The 20303-nt window shown below is 34.2% G+C and overlaps 1 protein-coding gene across 5 annotated transcripts in view; it reads right to left on the reverse strand.

Annotated features, from left to right (window-relative positions):
- Positions 1 to 3195: 3195 nt before the first annotated feature.
- Mdm1 (Mdm1 nuclear protein) overlaps positions 3196 to 20303 on the reverse strand; it is a 32302-nt gene continuing 15194 nt past the window's right edge. For 2 of the 5 annotated variants that reach the window (XM_058574626.1, XM_046430735.2), the window contains exons 8-15: positions 19942 to 19971; positions 19443 to 19618; positions 18145 to 18450; positions 17185 to 17294; positions 16984 to 17093; positions 8809 to 9061; positions 6806 to 6865; positions 3196 to 5562 (exon numbers count right to left, since the gene is read on the reverse strand). In XM_058574626.1, coding sequence (XP_058430609.1) covers positions 5450 to 5562; positions 6806 to 6865; positions 8809 to 9061; positions 16984 to 17093; positions 17185 to 17294; positions 18145 to 18450; positions 19443 to 19618; positions 19942 to 19971 — 1158 coding nt within the window. In that variant the 3' untranslated portion in view covers positions 3196 to 5449. The remainder of the gene's footprint in view (positions 5563 to 6805; positions 6866 to 8808; positions 9062 to 16983; positions 17094 to 17184; positions 17295 to 18144; positions 18451 to 19442; positions 19619 to 19941; positions 19972 to 20303) is intronic. The other 3 variants (XM_046430736.2, XM_058574625.1, XM_058574627.1) reach the window with 3 other exon arrangements.

Consider the following 20303-nt stretch of genomic DNA (forward strand, 5'->3'; position numbering starts at 1 on the left):
GTGTGTTCTTAGAACATTGATTCATAATATTCTTAAAGACTTGGCAGTCATGATTCACAGAAATTAATTCAAATGAGCTTGCTAGGGCATTTGTTAGGCCAGGTATTTGTTCTCTAAAGCTCTTTGGATGTTTCATCTTTGCAAAATTACGGGGTAAACTTTGTAGCACTATCAGTTCTTTGTGGAACTAGAGTGTTAGTATTTTTACACAACCTATTTTCAATTTTGTTATTGGTTTCCCCAGTTCACCATTTGACCTGAATAATTTTTTAACGGGAACATTGAATTCTAAAGTATTCATTGTAGGCAAAATTTTCCTGAGATGTCCAGACTGATTATAATTGAAGTTACGAGTATAAAGCGTCTACATTTTCCTATAATGTATACTTTTAGGTGATTTTTCGTTTTCTTGAAATTATAAAATTGTTTTATTTAATTCACCTTGGAAGAGAAATAACTTGCAGCAAATATAGGAAATCTTTGATATTGGATATATATTTATTCAGGGACCAACCTTGTCTATCTTTCATCAGTAATTATCGTGGGTCCTTTATCTCTGCATTTCCTGACTCAAACCTGATAACATTTCCAATTCATGGTTACACTAATATGGTTAGCATATATCAGGTAATTGATTCCACCTTCTAGAATCGCTGAGTCACAACAGAGCAGCCAGAATCTTTTTTGCTTCACCACATAAAGGAAATAGATAATGTCTGCACCCTTACCCAAAACTGCTTCTGTGAGCTAAATGTAGGTCATAAAAGAGGTCTGTGATGAGAGAAGCCACGATTTCCCCACACTTTGCTTCTGCTTTCTTGATTTAACCTTACCCTCACTAGAACAAGTCTTAGTTCACTGTTGTTTTAATAAAAATTTCCCAACATAATAAAACTAATATTTTGGATTAAGTAAACATTTGAATGGCATACCTGAAGAACTTTAATGCTCTTTAATCCTAGAACTAAATTGGTAAGCTATTCTCCTTATCTGTAAAATGAGAAACACGAGCTCAAGAAGCTCAACAGACTTGCTCAAGGAGGAGTTGGAATTAAACCATAGGTTATTATAACCCCAAAGTCAATGTTTTCTAAACTACTTGACTATCAGAATCACCTGGGAATTACCTGGAATATTATACATCGATTCTTAGGCCCCATCTCAGGGCTGTTCCACAGATCTATCATGGATAGTCTCCCTCTATATATTCATTACCTGCTATTTGTGACTTAAAAAAAAATCTAGGTTAATTTCAGTCAAGAAAGGAAACTAAACCAAACTATATTTTGTATAAGCCAAGAAAGATGTAAATGGTATAACTCTTTTGGTAACTTATCTTGAGCTGCCTCTTGTTTCCTTTCTGAAGTAGATTGTTTTCTCTGTCAGACAAAAGATTAAGAGAGACTGATTCCATGGCTATAGAAATGGGCTTATCAATTGTCTGTGGTGCATAACCAGGAGCAGCCCTGAATTATAGTGCTTGCTGATTTCAGTGATGTAAATACTCCCACTGTGGCCAAACTATTGATGATTCAACAAAACCCCTGAATATTTAACAGTGGGCCCATGAGCCAGCTCCAGCAAGCTATTGGGTATAGAATATACAGGGGGGAATCGAATAATTCCCAGCATTACCTAAATCATCCAATATGTGGTTTGAATTTATGTGAACTCATCAAATATCATTTTACCTACAGATTGGCTTTAGACTATGACTTCCAAAGGTGGCTCAGTTCCCCCAGGTCCTCATTTCTCACTCAATTTCCAAGGAAATGCTCTGATAGAGGTCTGGGGCACAACAAAGCCATGACGATGAATAGAGTCCTTGGTGGAAGAGAAATGGGTACCATCTTTCAAGGATGGCTCTTGCACTCCACCTGCCATGTGCAAGCTGCCCCATGTTTGAAACACATTTATGGGAATGAAGCATAAAATGAGACTTATGGAAGCTTAGCTCTATGCCTAAGAACCAAGGGCTGTGTCTCTGTGCTTCCAGTCATTATAAGAAAAAGACACATTTAGACATCAAGGTCAACACTAGCCCAAAAATCCACTAAACAGAGCTGAAGAGACACTGACCTACTTTTAATCCATGAGGTAAACTGGAGGCACAAGCTATGACCAGTGGGGCATGACCCTTACTGTCCAATGGCAGAGACTGTTCTTTTGCCTAGAGTAGCCTTTGTACAACAAAATCACCTTGGGAAATGGAGTGATTATGGCAGTTTGACAAACACCTAAAAGCGCATTAACATGACAACTACCCACCACATGTACTAGTACTAAAAGCATATTCCAGAATCAAATGTAAATGTTTCTAGATAACTACCATTTTAGAATATTTATTCTTTTGATAAACTTCCAGGAGTCAGAATATTTTTGAATGTCTATCAATATAAAACTGCAACAAAGAAACAATTTATCCTTGAGCTCCTTAAGTAGCCAACCTCAGCACTGCTCTATGTAAGGATAAACTTATTTCATATGTTAATTTACTTTCACTGGTTGAATCCATTTGTGCAACAATTCAGTGATCACATTCTCTGCTTTCCTGACTAGAAAAGATATTTATCTTCCACGAAGGCAAAGTGGGAATTTAATTCCCAGATAAATCAACCAAGAGAAATGAGTCACGGTGGGTCTTAAATTTTAGCATAAACACACCAGAAGAGGTGGTGTGGGTGAATTTCAAGTAAGAACATTGGTCCCATCATTTAGTCTGTTTTTCCATATATAAAATATTTATGCTTAATTCGTATTATAACTTTTCCTACCATATATTATCATGTTCTTTATCCTTAATTCTCAGCATCATCCTTCCAGAATTCTTAGCTTGGAATTCAGACTCCTATAGGAATCCATAGATGAGACAAAAAATTTACATGCAAAATCTCTCATGTATGTATGTACATCTGTGCATTTTAATCTGGGTTCTCAATCAGGAAACTGAGAATACCAGCATCTGGGGTAAAGATGGGGGCAGGAAAACCCTCCCATTGTGATTTTGATGTTCATCCTCAGTCTGACTTTTGAGATATTTAGACAAAAAGACCAAGCTATGAGTTCATAATATTGATATGAGTATACTGTACCTGTATACATATACTCAAGTAGAAGTTATATTAAAAGAGAATACAGATTGAATTTCCTAGGCATTTCCCAAAGAGAAATGAAATCTTATGTCAACACAAAGGATTGCATAGAAATAGGAATTAACAGCTTTATTCATTAGAGTTCCAAATTGCAAACAATCTAAAAGTCCACCACTGGGAAGAATAAATTAAAAGGGAACATGTACACCAAAACATGAATGACTTTCAAAAATACTGTTAAGTAAAAGACAGATATAAAAGACGATTTCATTGATATAAATTTTTTCCCAAACTAAAATTATCAACAGAAAACAGATTAGTGACTGCCTTGGGGACAAGGGATGGAACAAATTTGACTGCTAAGGAAAATGAGGATCCTGTAAGGGTGATAGAAATATATCTTCACTGTGGTGTTGGCTTCACAAATATATACAGCTGTGCACACTTATTAAGCTATAATTTTTCTTAATAATTTCAGTTTGTAATACATCAACACTTGCCTTAATAACTGATAAAAGTTGAATTAGTGATCTCAGCTCCTAAATACTAGCACAACTCATGGGACAGGTCTCATTTAACTTAGACTATTTACCCACCAACTCAAATTCCTATCATTCATATTGCTCTTCTAGTATAAGAGATGAACAGTAATGATCCCTCAACACTATTCTCTCCCCTGGTCCTCTGGGTAGTTTTAAGACAAGAGGTGGCCAGTAGGTTGCTGCAGAACTAAATCATCACACAGAGTAAGGTCACAACATTGGCTCCAGAAGAATCATAGCCTCCTATTCTAATTGACATCTGGCAGATCAAGTTCATGTGCCATGATTCACTGTAATGGGTAAACTCAGATATTACAGTCTGTACTTTTTGTAACATAGACTACAAATTATGCAGTTCACGGAAATCTAGCTATAATCTCTTTCTTTACTATGTATTAGTGGTCAGCCATTAAAAATTGTCCCAAATAACCAAACCAACCAACATTTAAGGAGGAAGGAAATGATTGATGCCTTTAAGCTTCTAGAGGGACAGTAAGTTCCAAACTTATATTACAACTATTATGCCCTCAGAAAACATTTGTATAAAGCTAATTTTTGTTCTCAAAGCCAGCTATTCCCAAGCCCAAGCTTTAATTCCATGTTTAATGCCTTGATAAACTTATTTATAAACAAATTATTTTAAAAGGTTAGTGTAATGATGGCAATCTGTATATCTACAATTCTTTACAACTTCACAATATAAGACTAAGTTACTGTGAACCAGCGATTGTAAAAGCACTTTTGACCAAATTAAGCACTTTAGAACAGACTGTTTTCTATCCAATGGACATTAATATTCTGTATATTTTGTCTTTCATACTTTTTATGTAATATTGTAAAGATTTTATAAAATCCACATTTTTAGAAACTTAAATTTATCATGATTTATAAGATAAATAAGACAACTGAACATGTCCAGTAAGTGGAGTAATAGATTCAAAAAACTGTGTTAAATGTTTAAAAAATGAGTCTGCTTTGAAAATTCTAAATTTTCCTACATTTGTGAAAATGTATTATAGATTCAGCTTCATTACATTTAGACAGCTGAGAAAGAAGTCAAACTTTTGATTAACCTGTGACAAGTAGAATATTTCTAAAAGATAGTTGTTCATTCCATGTATTAACTTTCTGAAGAAGCCAAACACACTTGATCAATTTTTATTTCAAAATGTCTACAAAGTTATAATTCTCCATTATACAAATAATTTTTCAAAACCCAGACATTATTAAATGTAAGCCAAAGTTGTTATACAAATAGAATACACACAAAGATCAAAAATATACATATTCTCTCAGCAAACTTTGTCATATAAATAAGAAAAATATATACAGCTGGTATTTTCAAAGTACAATTACCTTAAATAACACTGCAACCACATATAGAAACACTAAAACAAAAGTTAAAAGGACAACAAATTCATTTTACAACATCTACAATTATAAAGACACATAAAACCAATCTTAGGGGAATGTGTACTCCATACTGGAATCTTAATTTTCACTTTATTTCTTTAGCTTATTCTCTGGATGGGTGAAAGTCATAATTCACCAGCAATCCTTGACATCTAACACAAATGACAGAACATGTGAAGAACTATATAATCTATGTCTTCAAATTTTGGGATTGATGTAAAAGAATTTTTAAGAGCTAAATTTGTATAAGCACGTGTTAAAATTTTCCAAGTAAAATGAATATTGACAAATCAACTCACTTAAGCTGGAAATGTCAGAAGAAAATTCAGATACTCAAAAAATCTAAACACAGTGAGCAATAAAGAAAAATTATGCCAGTGGTTCCCTAGATAAAAACAAGGTTTATGCTTTGCCCCAGAAATTCTCCTTCCTTTTCTGAGCTCGTGCCAGAGTTTGAAAAGCCCGAAGGCTAGACGCAGCAGAGCGAGCAGAAATCTCAGACAATCTGTCCTCATCTGTAAATGAAAAAAAAAAATCCCATGATTATGTTCTGTACAAAAATACCTCCTGAATAAATATGATGTTTTATATAACATTAACAGAAAATTAAAAACATCGAGGCTTATAATTATATCAATGTTGGGTCTATCAGAAAAAAAATAGTAATCTATTAAATGTAAGATTTTAACATTTTCATGGTAATTCTCCAAATTTATCTTACATAGATATCAAACATTTTAATCTGAAATGAGCATTTTTTTTCCCTTTCCTGAAATCCCATAATGTCATTAATTAAACACAGCCAATGATTTCAGTATTACTTGGAAACAATTCATCATGACACCGTTTTGTCCTACTTTCAAAAGCACAGCTATTTGGGGCAAAAAAAAAAAATTAACTTTTTTAAAATCAAAAGCCATATATTAACATCATTCTTATATCGTATTTCTAAAACAATCTCACTAAGTACAGAAATAATGTTTGAATATTCTTCCTCATTGCTGAAATTCCTCATTTCTGAGTAAGCAAATCTATAATGTTTATTTATAAGCACTGTTCTCTATTAAAAAAAAAAAGATAATGTGATTCAAAGTTGCCAAATATTTTGCATTTTAAAACATAACTATTTGATTTCTAGCTCATAAATAACTAAAAAAAAAAAGTTTCAAAATTACTAAAGGAAGAAAAAACTTTAACATATGTAATCTAAAATATAATGTATTAAGTTCAAATTTATTTCCCAATTCAAAATTTACAAATTCAGTTATTCCACACTTCTTAGGATGAATCAATACAATGATTTCAATTGTTCACCTAAGGATTCAAAATTCTTCCTGCCAATGAATCCGTCAGAATGGAAACTGCACAGGGAGAAAAAAGTCCATTTTCCCTAGTGATATAAATATTTTTCAAGAACTGAAAATTGACAATATGCAGGCATTTGAAAAAATATGGATGTAATACTAGACCAAATTCCAAAGTCCAGAGCTAGACAGAGTAGAAGAACAGAAAGAGCACCTGCTGTGTGTAAGGTGCAACCTCTTATCACCTGTTTGCCATAAAGAATACTATTCACCACTTGACCCCTGTTACTTATTTGTAAAAAGGGGATAATTTCATCCTCAACACTGTTTCAAGAATCTAATGAAAGAAACATCTGTGGAAATACTTTGTAGGCAGTAAAGTGCTAATCGAATATATAAACTATCATATAAAAGAACCTGTATTTTTATCTTATATGTTATGAGATTGAAATACCTTCATCATGAAAGCCTTCATGTTGAGGTAACTGGAAATCATCCATCCTTGCTTTCCCCGCTTAAAAAAAAAAAAAAAAGAGAGAGAGAGAGAAAGAAAAAGAAAAGCACAAGAATTTATCCTTCAAAATCACCAAACATCATGTCTGTCTCTTCCAAAATTCATGTCAGGAGTGAATTGCCATTGAGATGCCATGAGGAGGTGGGACCTTCCAGAGCTGTTTAGGATCCACCTTCAAGAACAGACTGATGCCATTGGCCCAGAAGTGGAGTGTTTGCTCCCTTTTCCTTTTTCTCCTGCCTCCTCTTTGCCCTTTGCCACAGGATGATGCAGCAAGAAGGCCCTTACCAAATGACGGTTCCTCTAGCTTGCATTTCCCAGCCTCCAGAACCATGAGTCAATAAATTTCTGTTCATGATAAATTACTCAGTGTCATGTTTTCTAACAGAGCAGCACAAAACAAACTAAGACATTACAGTAAACCCTTAAAGAAAGTAGATGATCAGAAATTTTATTAAGTTTTATATTTCAGTAGAAATTACTATCAAAGAGCCCTCATTAATATATATTGTACACTGCAAGTATAAAAACAAACTATGAATAACTTCCTAGAATTCTTTTCAGTAATACTGATGATCTAACATTAAATAAACATAGTAGGCTCCTGTTTAGACATGACTGGATATACACATTTATAAAAATGACATAAACCCAGAGGACAAAGACATGTAAGACAAGAAAACAGCAACAAAATTTTGGAAAGTGGAAGGCAAATCAAAGGGGAATGAGGTGTGTAGTTCAAGCAAGTTGAATTCTTAAGCCAGCAGAGGAGTGAAACAAGAAGCAACCATTTTCTGCCCCTCATGGTGTGGGGTTTGGGAGTACTGAGTCTCACAACAAGCTGTAGTGAAGGCCAGATGAACCAGGAAACAGGTTAAAAGTCTTTTGCAAAACAGCTGGACCCCCTTAGGTTCTTCTTAAAACTTACATAGTGACATAAATATTTCTCTCCTAAAAGAATAAATGGAGGTTTTGTCTCCAAAGGCTCATCAGATACCCTGAGACCAAGGGTGCCATAGTCAAAACAGGATTTTATACACATATAACCACATAAATATTTATATTTTAAAAACTGTCTCTTCAAATAGATAAAACATTCCCTCCATGAAGTAAGAATGGGATACCATATAAAATGAGTTTACAGCATTAAAAAAAAGTTCTTAGAAATTAAAAATATTATAGCGATTTTTTTAAAAAACAGAGGGAAGTAAATGATAAAAACCAAGTTAAAACAAAAAGACAGAAAATAGGAGGAGAAAGAAGAGAGAAAAGAAAAGAAAAAATCATGTCCAATATCTGAATAACAGGTGCCAGAAAGAGAAAATGAAGGGAAGGAAATTACTATCTAAGAAAATTTCCTCATATTAAGAATTTTCCAGACTGAAAGACCTACAAAATACCAGTAAAATGAATAAAGAGACCCCTTCAACACACAGCATTGTGGACTCACAGGGCATTTGGGTGTAAAGAGAAGATTCCAAACGCTACCAGAAAAGAAAATGGCACATGCAAAAGACGAAGACTGAAAACAGCATGAGACTTCTCAAGAGTGACAGTGGAGGCCAGAAAACAACAGAGCAATCCCTAACAATACTAAAGAAAAACAATTTCTGGTCTTAAATTCTACATCTAGGCCATCAAGCCTGGAGGAGAGGGGCTACTAGTATCTGGAAGGTTACCCACATATGTATGAGTAAGAACTTAAGACACAACTCACACTTATATATAAAAGTAAAAACTGAACTTAAGTGCATCATAACCCACTGTCCTAAAGAGAGTTTTCCTATTTAAAAAAAAAAAAAGCTAAATATCGTGATATATGATATCATGTTAGCTAAATATCATGATATATGATATATATATATGTAGTACACACTTATAGCATTTTATCTCTCTGTGCCACTTTCATTTTAAAAGGCAAAAAATTAAACCAAAATAATTACCATTATGCTGAAATTCTGGATCTCTCAGGGAGCCCTGAATTCGACGAGCAGGATGCCAGTAGGAGGGAACACCCATTGGAGAAGGCAACTGTCTGGGAGTGTTTGTGGGATATTCTGGAGTTTTTGAAACCGGAAGTGCTGTCTCAGCAAATTTAGGGAGATTAGTTTCAGAATCTTCCCGCAAAGGCAGAGGATCAATTGTTTTTATACCAGCAGCAGGAGAAGTCAGTAGGGATAGAGCACGACTTCCTTTCTAAACACCAAAAAAAAGAAAAGATACATACACATATATTCATATACAGCTAAAGAAACCAGGAACTCAAAGTTAAACTGAATGACCATAAAACTAACAGTAGAAAACAGGGGACATTCTATGTCATCTCCATGGAAAGAAAATTCTATAAGTATAACATCCAATATCAATCAATGATTTGGTTGTATAAAAACAAAAAAATATATACATTAAAAATCAAAAGAAAAAATGTCAAACTTGAGGAAAATATATAACTTGTATGATTGACAATGAGTTATTACTGCTATATAATATGTAAAGTACTACGAAAAAGATAAGCCTAAATAAAAAGTACAAAAAGAACATGAATAAGCAATTCATATACAAAAATATAGCAAACATATTCTACTTTGTTAATGTTCAAAACATTATAAAATGAATGCATTGAGATACTAATTTTTTTATTTCTCCCTCAAAACCCATAAACCTGGCATTTTCTTGTATAAAACAAGATATGAAAAATTCAAATACCATGCTAATGTTTACTCAATATGCTGAATTTAATGAGAATGATCTAAACTTTTTGTTTTAAAGGTAATGGTTGCTATAAGTAACTTACCTTGTTATTTCCATTTTCCTTATAAGTGTTTTAAACATAAAATTAGGTTTTGAAATTTATCAATTTCTTCCCTCAAAGTTAGTCTATTAACATAATGAATTTAATCAAAAGATTTTTCTGATGTTGAAAAATCTTTTCATTTATGGAATAAGCCCTACCTACTTAAAGATATTGTATTGTTTTTAACAAGTTCTTAGATTCAGTTGGTATTTTATTTAAAATTTCTATCTTTTCCAATACCTATTCACAGCAAAAATAAAATAAGATAAATTTTCTGGTGAGATACCAATTATTTGCTTACCAAACAGTAAAAATTCATTAAAAAAAAAAAGCAATAATACCCAGAGTAGGCAATGATATGGGAAAATTGGCATTTTCCATAGACAGACTGAGCATAATCTTTCTGGGATGTTTTTGTAAAACACAGCAAAAGCCTTAAAATCTTGTGTCCTTTCATGTGCAGTAATACTTGGGGAGTAAATATTTACAAAAACAAAGAGAACAATATGAACAAAAAGGTAGCCAAAGGATGGATTTCTTTCTTTTTTATAAATTTTTTTTAGTTGTCAATGGACCTTTATTTATATTCGATGCTGAGAATCAAACCCAGTACCTCACACATGGCAGGCAAGCGCTCTTCCACTTAGCTAGGACCCCCAGCCCAGGATGGGCTTCTTTATAGCATTTTTTCAAAATAGAAAAATTAAGAAATAGAAATCTGAATAAAAATTAATTTTCAACAAAACCTAGTTTAAAAATTATAGTAAACTATATATTGTATACTATATTGCCATTAAAAATAAGATATTAGTGACTTTGAATGGTATGAAAATATGTTCACAATACAGGGCTAAGTAAGAAAAACTAGATTAACATATACACATACAGCTGTATACCTCAAAAATTTAATAGTGAATATCCCCAGAGAACAAGGGTGAGACTATTTATTTTCTTTTATGATTTGGTCTAGTATTTTCTGTTCCACAATGACAATGTATCATTATCCTAAAATCCTGATGATTTTACTTTTTAAGAGAAACTTTCCAAACTTTCCTGATCATTCCTTAAATGTTGCCTTCATTATTAGCTTTGAATCTATAAATGCAACATTCAAAACACTGCTTTTTAACCTCAGGTATCATATGCTGCAATTGGAGATTCAAAGTGGAGATAGCACGAAGTATCAACCAACAAACATATTTAAATCAAGACCTAGGATAAAACCACAATCTCCCACTTGCTTATCTTTTTAACTATATCACTTAACATAATAAAAATAACTCTAAAGGGAAATTGTTCTTTTTTTCATTTATTACATATCAGCAAAGTTTAGATTATTTATCAAATCAGTTTTATATTATTAAAGAAAATCTGAAAATAATTTGAATGCTTAGGGTTCTTGAGTTAAATATGAGTAATGAAATGATCTGTTTTTGAGTCTACAGTTCCTTACTGGTCTCAGTGCTTCCACTTTTCCGTGTGTACAATAGTTCTCCAGTGAGTAGCCAGGGTGAGTTGATTTACCCTGTAAATCAGGTCCTATTTGCTTTGCTGCTACAGATCTCCAAGGGCTCCCCAGTGTTATCAGAGAAACATTCAAATTCCTTACTCCACTTCCCTTTCCAGCTTCATTTCCTACCCTCTCCTCTTCCCTGTTTGGGCTCCAGCCACAGGGCCATTTCACTGTTTAAAAATGTGTGCCTCACTCTTCTAGCTAAAAAGTAAGCAATATTATAAATTAACAAGGTCATAATTTTACTGCTCTTTGCTTCATTTCCTTTCTGTATAAATGAACAAAAAATTAACATGACTTCTAAGTACAACTGCTTTAAGAAAACAAAATCATGCCTTGTAGAGTACATGAGCAGCTTAATTTTACCTCTTGGGAATTAAAATAACCTTAAAATGTATACTTACTTTCCAATGAGCATATGACAAAACTGAAATTTTTATAGGTGGTAAACTTTTTAATTTCTACAAGTAACACAGATGTACAAGGTCTAATCAATTCTATTCTCTTTATCTCAAAATATTGTAATAAATATCAATTATCCTCAACTCACAGTCAAAGTTATAGTTTTCAACGTTCTTTCCTCAAATAAAATTTGGTACTAAGACAAAAGGCAAAGGCAACTTAGGTTATTTTTCATATTGCTAGCATATCATATAATTAATGTTATGATTGTTCAGAATGTTTAAGAAATCTTTTGAGTTTGGAACCTGCTAAAGTAGTGTCATTTATTTAATGATGCATTCTGACCCCCCTCTTCCAACTTTGTGAATGCAATTAACTTTATGGGATGAAATTGCTTTTCAACAGCAAGTGATTTTGTTTTCATTGTAAAAAGTTTTGGATTTTGTCTCCTACATTTTTAATCATACAGAAACACTAAAAATATCATTTTTTTTCTTTAAAAAAGAAAAAAAAAACTCAGCCCCAGGTAAGGACACTTGCACTTGCTAGTCTTCCTACTTGGAAAACAATCTCTGCCTCAGATCCCTGTAGGGACAACCTTCCTCATTAGTCCTTCTTAGCTAGTTACCTCTTGGGCGTGCCTATCCTGATAGCCTCACCCATCCATTGGAGGTCATCTGAAGTTATTGTTTAATTCACAGCACTTCCTACTATGCAAACTTATCTTCCTAAAGAAATTATATATGTTTCTCCCAGTGAAAATGGAAGCTGCATGAAGACAGAGATTCTGTCTTGATAATCAAGGAGCTCCAGCCCTCAGAACAGTGCCTAGCACCTAAGTTAGAGCCAATGAATATGGAATTGAGTGAATAAAAATGTAACTCCTGATATTCCCCTCCAAATAGAGTCCTTGTCCAGAGTTCTCTTAGTGCAAAGCCCCCATCAATCCTGTCAGAAAGCCAGAGACTTAGAAGTCCTCCACGGTCTTTCATTCCCCATCACCTAACCCAGCATCAAGGCTTGGCACTGTTCCCCTCACACAGTTTCTTCCACTTCTTCAGTTTCATCCACTTCTATCCAGGCCTGTTCTCATTAGCCCAAGACATCCCAACAACATCCCCTACTTGGACTACCACAATGGACTTTAAAAGAACTCCAGTCTACTCTTGCTTCCTAGGATAACCACCAAGAACTTGCAAAATATAATCAATCACAGTACTCCATTATTTAAAATATTTTGATGGCTTCCCATTGCTCTTGAGATAGTAAGAAATTTTTAATGCTGCTATCTTTTCTAGCCTCATGATCTACCATGCTCCCCACCACACAATGCACTGGTCCTTATTTCTTAAAACCCTATGTTCTTTTTATCTACAGATTTTGGTACATGCTATGTTCTTCCTCCCCACCCTTTGTATGCAGTTAGGGCTTCCACTGCCTCTTTATCTCAGGTGAATTATGATTTCTTCTAAGAGGCATCCTTGACTTTGAAGATGCTTCCTGACTTCCATGATCAGGTCAATTCCTTCCAGAACAGCACTATATATTTCAGAGTTTGAAGCCCAAATTAGTTTTAATTTCTAATCTTTTGGGGGGTATGACTGATTATTTGTCTCCTCACAAAACCATAGGTTCCACAAGGTCTTGTATCATATCTGTCCTTATTGGCGTTACAGCCATGCTATCTAGCATGTGTATAAATGGAGAAGCAACTCCTGCTGAATAAAGAAAGTAACACACATCTGGGTTTTTAATATCATTTATAAAATCTGAAAATGCTACCTGAGGACCAAACCAATATCATGAGAACTCTATAAAATTTTGTGAGACAGTTATGTTTAAGGATTAAAATCACAAGCTCTGAGGATAGACCAACCAAAATCCAATTCTATTCCTCCACATGACAACCATGTGACCTCAGTTTTATTGTCTAATTGAGCATTAAAACACTCACCTCCCCAAGTTTATACATGTAAGGTGAAAGTCACCCTAATTGTTGCTACCATATAATTTCTACACAATTTAAGGTATGTGATTAAAAGTTAATGGTGAAAAAGTTCCTGAATATTATGATTTAGTCTAATTCCTACAGCAAAAAGAGATATAAGGTGCTATTAATCAAATGTAATTAAGTAATGGGAATAATTCATTAGAAACTAAAAGACTATGGGTTTAATTTCATACATAACAATAGTTTTTATAAGAAAATAAAGAAAAAAACTGATTTGGCATATCAAGTTTAATGACTCAAGTTTAACAATTCTACCAACAGCAACCAAGGGATAGAAAATAAGAAATAACCACATCTAGTTCCTAGTCCAGCCCTGATGCTACTTGTGACAGAAAATTCTGGTGGCAGAGATTTCTAATCAAGTTATGAGTAAAAAATATGCTTGTTTCAGAAAAGTTTGAATTCAAATGTTATAATTGCATAGTGTACCCTCTGAGGTAGAGATTGGCATTAAAATGTCAAAGGACATTATTAGTCTATTTATATTATTCAAAAACTTAATTCCACAATAAGTAAAAATAATACATACAAATCCACTGCAAACAACAAATTATGTCCACCCACTGTGGCTAAGTCTTGTGTGCCCAGCTGCCTAAAGCTTACACCTTCCAGGTGGCAGCCTGGACTTCTGAGGAGGGGGCAGAACAGTCCATGGGGGCAAGTGATCGTCAGCATTTTATTCTGATCAATCCTCTGACTATCCTCCTATTGTCACATTTCATTTAAGAAACCAATACATGCATAAGCAACAAGAAATAGTTCAGATATTCTATCACCCAAATGATATTCATTCACCATGTATATAATAAGTAGTGGCTATGAGCTGGCCTCTATTCTGAGCAGTGGGGTTAAGAGGACCTCTGATACACTCCCCCACCTCTCCCTGAAACCCCTAAAAAGTCCTACTGTGTACTCTGGAACTCATGAAAAGCCATTAACAAAATCACACACAGATTTTCAATCCTTTCTCTGAATGTTTTCTATTCTACTTTAACCCATGAATATATGTGAAACCTTGTCATTACTGGTAACTGCAACCTCTTCATAATCTTAACTCCTAACCAACACACCTCCTAACTTTAAAACTAATCTCCACAAGTACCCCAATTCTAACAAGTGTTTAAGGCTATGAAGACCTTCCTCCCATTGATCCTGCAATGTTTGCATTGTCGAGTTACCTTCTGCTGTCCTGCCTAATGACTTCCACAGTCAATTATCATAAATCACTTCCCTACACACACTATAATTCCCTTAGCCTGTTTCTCACTTTTTTCCCTTAACAAAACATGTTTACAAGTAGTAATTAAATCCAACTCTACCTATCCTTCATCTCTGCAACCAAAAATATGCCTGGAGAAAAACACACAACCTATCCCATTTGTTTTATATCAAATTTGTGACCACTAATCTACAACAGACTTTACCACTGCCTTCCATGTTCCACATTTCCCATTGCTTTCCTATTCTCTGATAAGTCTATTTTATGACTCCTTCCTTTTCAAATCTCCAACATTTTCCTCCCCAGCCTCATTCACAGCAAGGATATTCCTTTATACATCATCAAGAAACAATCAGAAGACTCTCTCCAAAAGCTCCTTCACATCTTCCTATGTTCGTTAGCAGTGCACAGGAATTCTGCTTCCCTTCTTCTAACAACGAAGGAATGTCAGACTGCCCAAGACCAACCCTTCAAAGTCCCCACCAGATCCCAAGCCTTTTCTCCTACTCAGCATCTTTGAACAATTTTCCCCATACTCCTGCTTTGCTAATCTTCTCTGTCTTCAGAATTATAGTCATCAACATACAAACATGCTGCTACCTTTCCAATCTCCACCTCACTTCTTAAATCTACATTCTATTATCCTGCTTCCTTTTTGGAAAAAACCTCTTGAAAGGACTGTCTGTGATAGCTATCTCCAATCCCTCTCCTCATCTTTCTCTTCAACCAATTTACATTTAAGTTTTTGTCCCTCCTCTGCCCAAATCTGCCCTTTATCAAGGTCATTAATGACCTCCAAGTTGCAAAAGCCAATAATCAATTTTTACACTTTATTGACTTATCAGTGGCACTGACACTGCCTCCTTGATATCTTCAGGATACCAGGCTCCTCTCTTTCATCACCTCACTGGCTGTTCCTCTGCTGGTTATTTCTTAACCTCCCAATATCGCCTGCTTTTTTCTGTCTATGACCACTCCCTTGATGATCTCCAGTCTCGGATTTTAAATACCTATACCACCTATATGATAAAGAGCCTCAAATCTGTATCTGCAGTCCAACTTGCAGATACATGCCTACTTGTGTAACTAATAAACTCTCAAATTTCACATGTTCCAGCATGTTCCAACTCTTACGCTTTCCTGACAAATCTTTTCCTCATAGTCTTCCCTACCTCAGTTAATTGGCAATTCCATCCTATTTCTAGACCAGAAATCCTGGCTCTTCCTTGATTCTTCTCTTTCTCCCACTGCACATGTGATCTGTCAGCAATTCTTGTCAGCTGTACCTTCAATCTATATCCAGAATTGAACGTCATCATATGACCTTCATTGCTACACCGTGATCCAAACAACCATCACCTCTTGCCTGGACATGGTAATTAAGTACTAATAGGTTTCACACATCTGCCCTTGCACCCCTACTATCTATTTTCCACACAGTGGCTAGAGTGACTTTGGAAAAATTAAGGTAAATCATATCACTCTTAAACCTTTCAATAGTTTTTCATCTCACGAGAATAAAACTCAAGGTCTTTCCTATGAGCTATAAGGTCCTACACATTTTAGCATGCCATTGTGTCTCTGAACTACTCTGTTCAGTCACATGACCTCCTGGCTGGCCTTAGGAATCGGGCATCTTTTTACCTCTAGACTTTGCACTTGTTGTTCTCATTGCCTAGAATTCCTCTCTAGATATTTACAAGTCAACCCCTGACCTTCTTCACATTTTGCTCCAATGCTACCTTCTCAGGGAAGACCTCCCTGGCCACTTCCCATTCACTTCCCCTGCTTTATTTTTCTCCTTAGCCTTTATCACTACTTATGTATTTTACCTAGCTATCTTGTTTATTGTCTCTCTCTTCCACTAGCACATAAATTCAATGAGGGCAGGATTTTTGCTGTTTTTCACTGATATATCTCCAATACTAAAACAGCGCCTAGAACATAGTGGGAATATAACTGCCACACAGTTGGTGCTCAATAAATAGTTTTGTTTTTCTTATCTTTCTTCCTGTTGAGTCACTACTAAGATTTGAAAGCATATCAGCAACAATGCAGCAACCAAAAAAAAAAAAAAAAAACCACTCAATGCCTATATTCACTTATTATATGTGACAAAAATAATCTGCTACAAGATACAAGAGATGTTCTTAAATATAAATTAAATATAAATATTTACCTTAGTAAAATCATTCTTCAAAGTTTCTAAACAATCCTGAGAGGACATTTTTCTCCTCTGCTCTGGGACTAGAGACTTCACTTTAGATGGGGACACTAAAACAGCTCCACCTGGAAAAATGCAGAAGACAGGTTTCAATTAAACTATCTTATCATTTAGAAAATGTAGGGAAATGAGAACTGCATAGTGTTTGCCTATTACCAACAGCTGGAGTAGTAAGATCATGATGAGTCCGTTGGATTCCACCAAGTTCTCTCAGCTTTGGAGTAGGAAGCCTACCTCCATTTCCTGAGCATACAGAAGAACCTGACCTACAAATTGGAACAATCTATTAGGAAGCATTTTCTCTGGAAAATATGATTTTAAAAATACTATACCAGCATTGTGCAACAATAAAATACAAAACGTAAGAGAAGGCCATTTTGTTTCTGAAAAAATAACAAGTCCATATGCAGTTAAAAGGACTGAATACTAGAAAAGGGTGGGGGAATCACTGCAAGTCAGCAACAACACAGCTGAGAACTCTTCAATTAAATCAGGCTCCAGGCCCCACACTAGCTGCAACACCCACAAAGGAATAAGGGCTTTGGACTAAAGACAAAAAGCACCACTACCAATGGTGCAGAACCAATCTCCTAAACAATTTTCATGTAAAACAACAGGAATTAGCACATTTCAGAAATCACTTTTTTAAAAATTCTATAAAACATTATCCTTTCTTTTTTTTTTTTTTTTTGGTACTACCATCAGATATTAGTTAACATGCACTTTTTACCTAAAACAAAAAAGTCGTTCTTCCAGGCACATTTGCTAATATTACAAATCATAACTCCAGGACACAAATAAAAATAATCCTACTTTTTCCACAAGGAGTCCAGAGTTTTAAGTGTTCAATTACCAATTAGTGGTGACTAAAATATCTGAGTGAATCAAATTATAAACAACATAGCAGTGAATACTTGGTGACATTAAAGTAAAATCTGCTTTTTATTAGTCACAAATTTAAAATATATTTTAAATTTATAGTATATTTTATAGTATATTTATATTTATTTTATAGTATACATAAAGTATATTTTATATTTATTATACTTAGTAACAAATCAAATACATATTAGTCATGTATAATATTCTATACATTGATAAATTTAAAACTCTCACCCTTCTTTTATCTTGTCTGCCTTAGATGCCTCGTGCACTTCCATCTTCTCTGGCTCTCCCATATATACCTGTTTGTCTCTTCCCCTTTCCTCTTCCTGTTCTTTCTCCCCGCTGGGCTGTTTCTCTATGTCTTCACCAGTATTCTCTGCGTCCCAAGCCAGCCGCCTTCTAACAGGCATGGTGGGAGCATCTGACATGCCCATTTCCTCCATGGTATTTTTCTGGGGCTGTTCTTCCAAGATGTCTCTTTTTTCTTCTGGTTTTGTACCAGGACACTTCTGCAAAGTCTTATGACTTGTAGGATCTCTGTATAACAAAATAAGCTTTGTTTTAAATTCGAGTAACTTGAGCTTTCCAGTTAATACTAATTATATTGAGCTCATCATTTCCTTCCACTGTTTACAGCTATATGTTTTCCACAAATATTGCCTTGTCTAGGTATTGAACAAAAATTTCTAATTAAAAGTTCATTTCATAGAATATAAATGAAAGTTACTATATCTCAAGTTGACTTGCTCAGTTAATAAATTGATGTTATACACAAATTCAAGTATACTTGGGACCAAATACACCAATCCAAATTTTATATTTTAAATTTACCTTTTCAATACATTATTAAAGACTAGATTTTGTGATACATTTTTAAGCCAAATATAGTACAATTCAAAATTATAGATTAATTTGGTGTACATGATTATATTGATATACTGTAATAACTAAAAACTATTTTATTTACTATAAATCAAAATGTAGTTTCTCTGGCAAACAATTAAATCATGTTCATTTTAAAACCTAAAACAAAGAATTCTTCCATGATATCAGGGGCCAATCTCCATAGTAGCCACAAAATCCATTAAAGAATGATAATGAACATGTACTAATAGATTTATATTGTCTTGAGTCTTTATTGTTGTTGCCTCTTTCTTTTTTATAATTTCTAAAGTCCTTTTACATCTGACATATAATCATTCTAATTCTGCTATAAATTATGACAAAGAATATTATATAATCCAGCCTTCCAGAATTACATTATGTATTATTTATATGCAAATACTTAAATCAAGTATGTGTGTATATATATATGTATGTGTATATATGTGTGTATGTGTGTGTATAGATATGTATGTGTATAGATCTTTGTTTTTACACAGAAAATAAGTTTAAAATAATGAAATAAGTGGGACATTTTTTCATTTGACCAAAAGATAAATTTTGAGTAGGCATGCCATCTTCCTATATCACTCCATGATTCATATAAGCTACAACATACTTTTTCAACAACCACAAAGAAATCTCACCCTGCAAGATCTAAGGCTTTGATATTGCTACTAATGGTTCCCTCCGAGCTTGTGGTTGAGGAGACATCCCAACAGCAGTTTTTATCAGACAGAATCTGATTCAGGTGGTCCCGAGAAAAATGTGTTCCCTGAATTCGTTTCCTATAAAACTCAGCCTTCTCTCGGAGTTCTTTAACCTATGCAGGAGATTCAGACAACATCCATTATAGTAAATGCTGCTTTATAAATATCACAAAGTAGCAAAACACTGCACAAATACAGTCAGGGACCAAGGAGAAAAGAAGGTGAAAATAGCCACATACAGTCATCAGACTATTGCACTTAAGCAAAAATTAAAATGATCAAGCTAAAGCATGATGCAGGTATTTTATTTCAGACCAGCAGGCAAGGAGAAATTTTTAGGAGCTAAGAAAAATATTGACAACTACTTTTTATTCCAACAAATTAGACAAGGATTTGATGCAGTATTACAGTTTTAAAAAACTCAAAAGCAACCAACCTCTGCATACCACATGGCATTTAGAGAACCCTAGGGGAGGAATACAGAAACATACTTAATGATAGGTTAGTGCCATAACTGAATATTAATGAAATAATGAATAATAATGAAATACTGTACTCATTATTCCTCCTTATAAATATACACCAAACTTGTCAAACAGTGTTTATTAATATTTTTAGTAATAATTAATTCAGTTACTTAGTATTACCTTGAAAACCAGTCACATTCTTGCATGGCTGGGATACTATTGGTGGCAAGTAATCTGATGCCTATTCCCATCTCCCCACCTCTAGAAAAGTACTTAAATGCCAGAAATTCCCATCCTGGCTTTATTTACATCTTTATATGCTACTACTATA

This window comes from Marmota monax, unplaced genomic scaffold (assembly GCF_021218885.2).
Source record: "Marmota monax isolate L192 unplaced genomic scaffold, Marmota_monax_Labrador192_F-V1.1 WCK01_AAM20220418_F8-fsc00056, whole genome shotgun sequence".
Lineage (NCBI taxonomy): Eukaryota > Metazoa > Chordata > Mammalia > Rodentia > Sciuridae > Marmota > Marmota monax.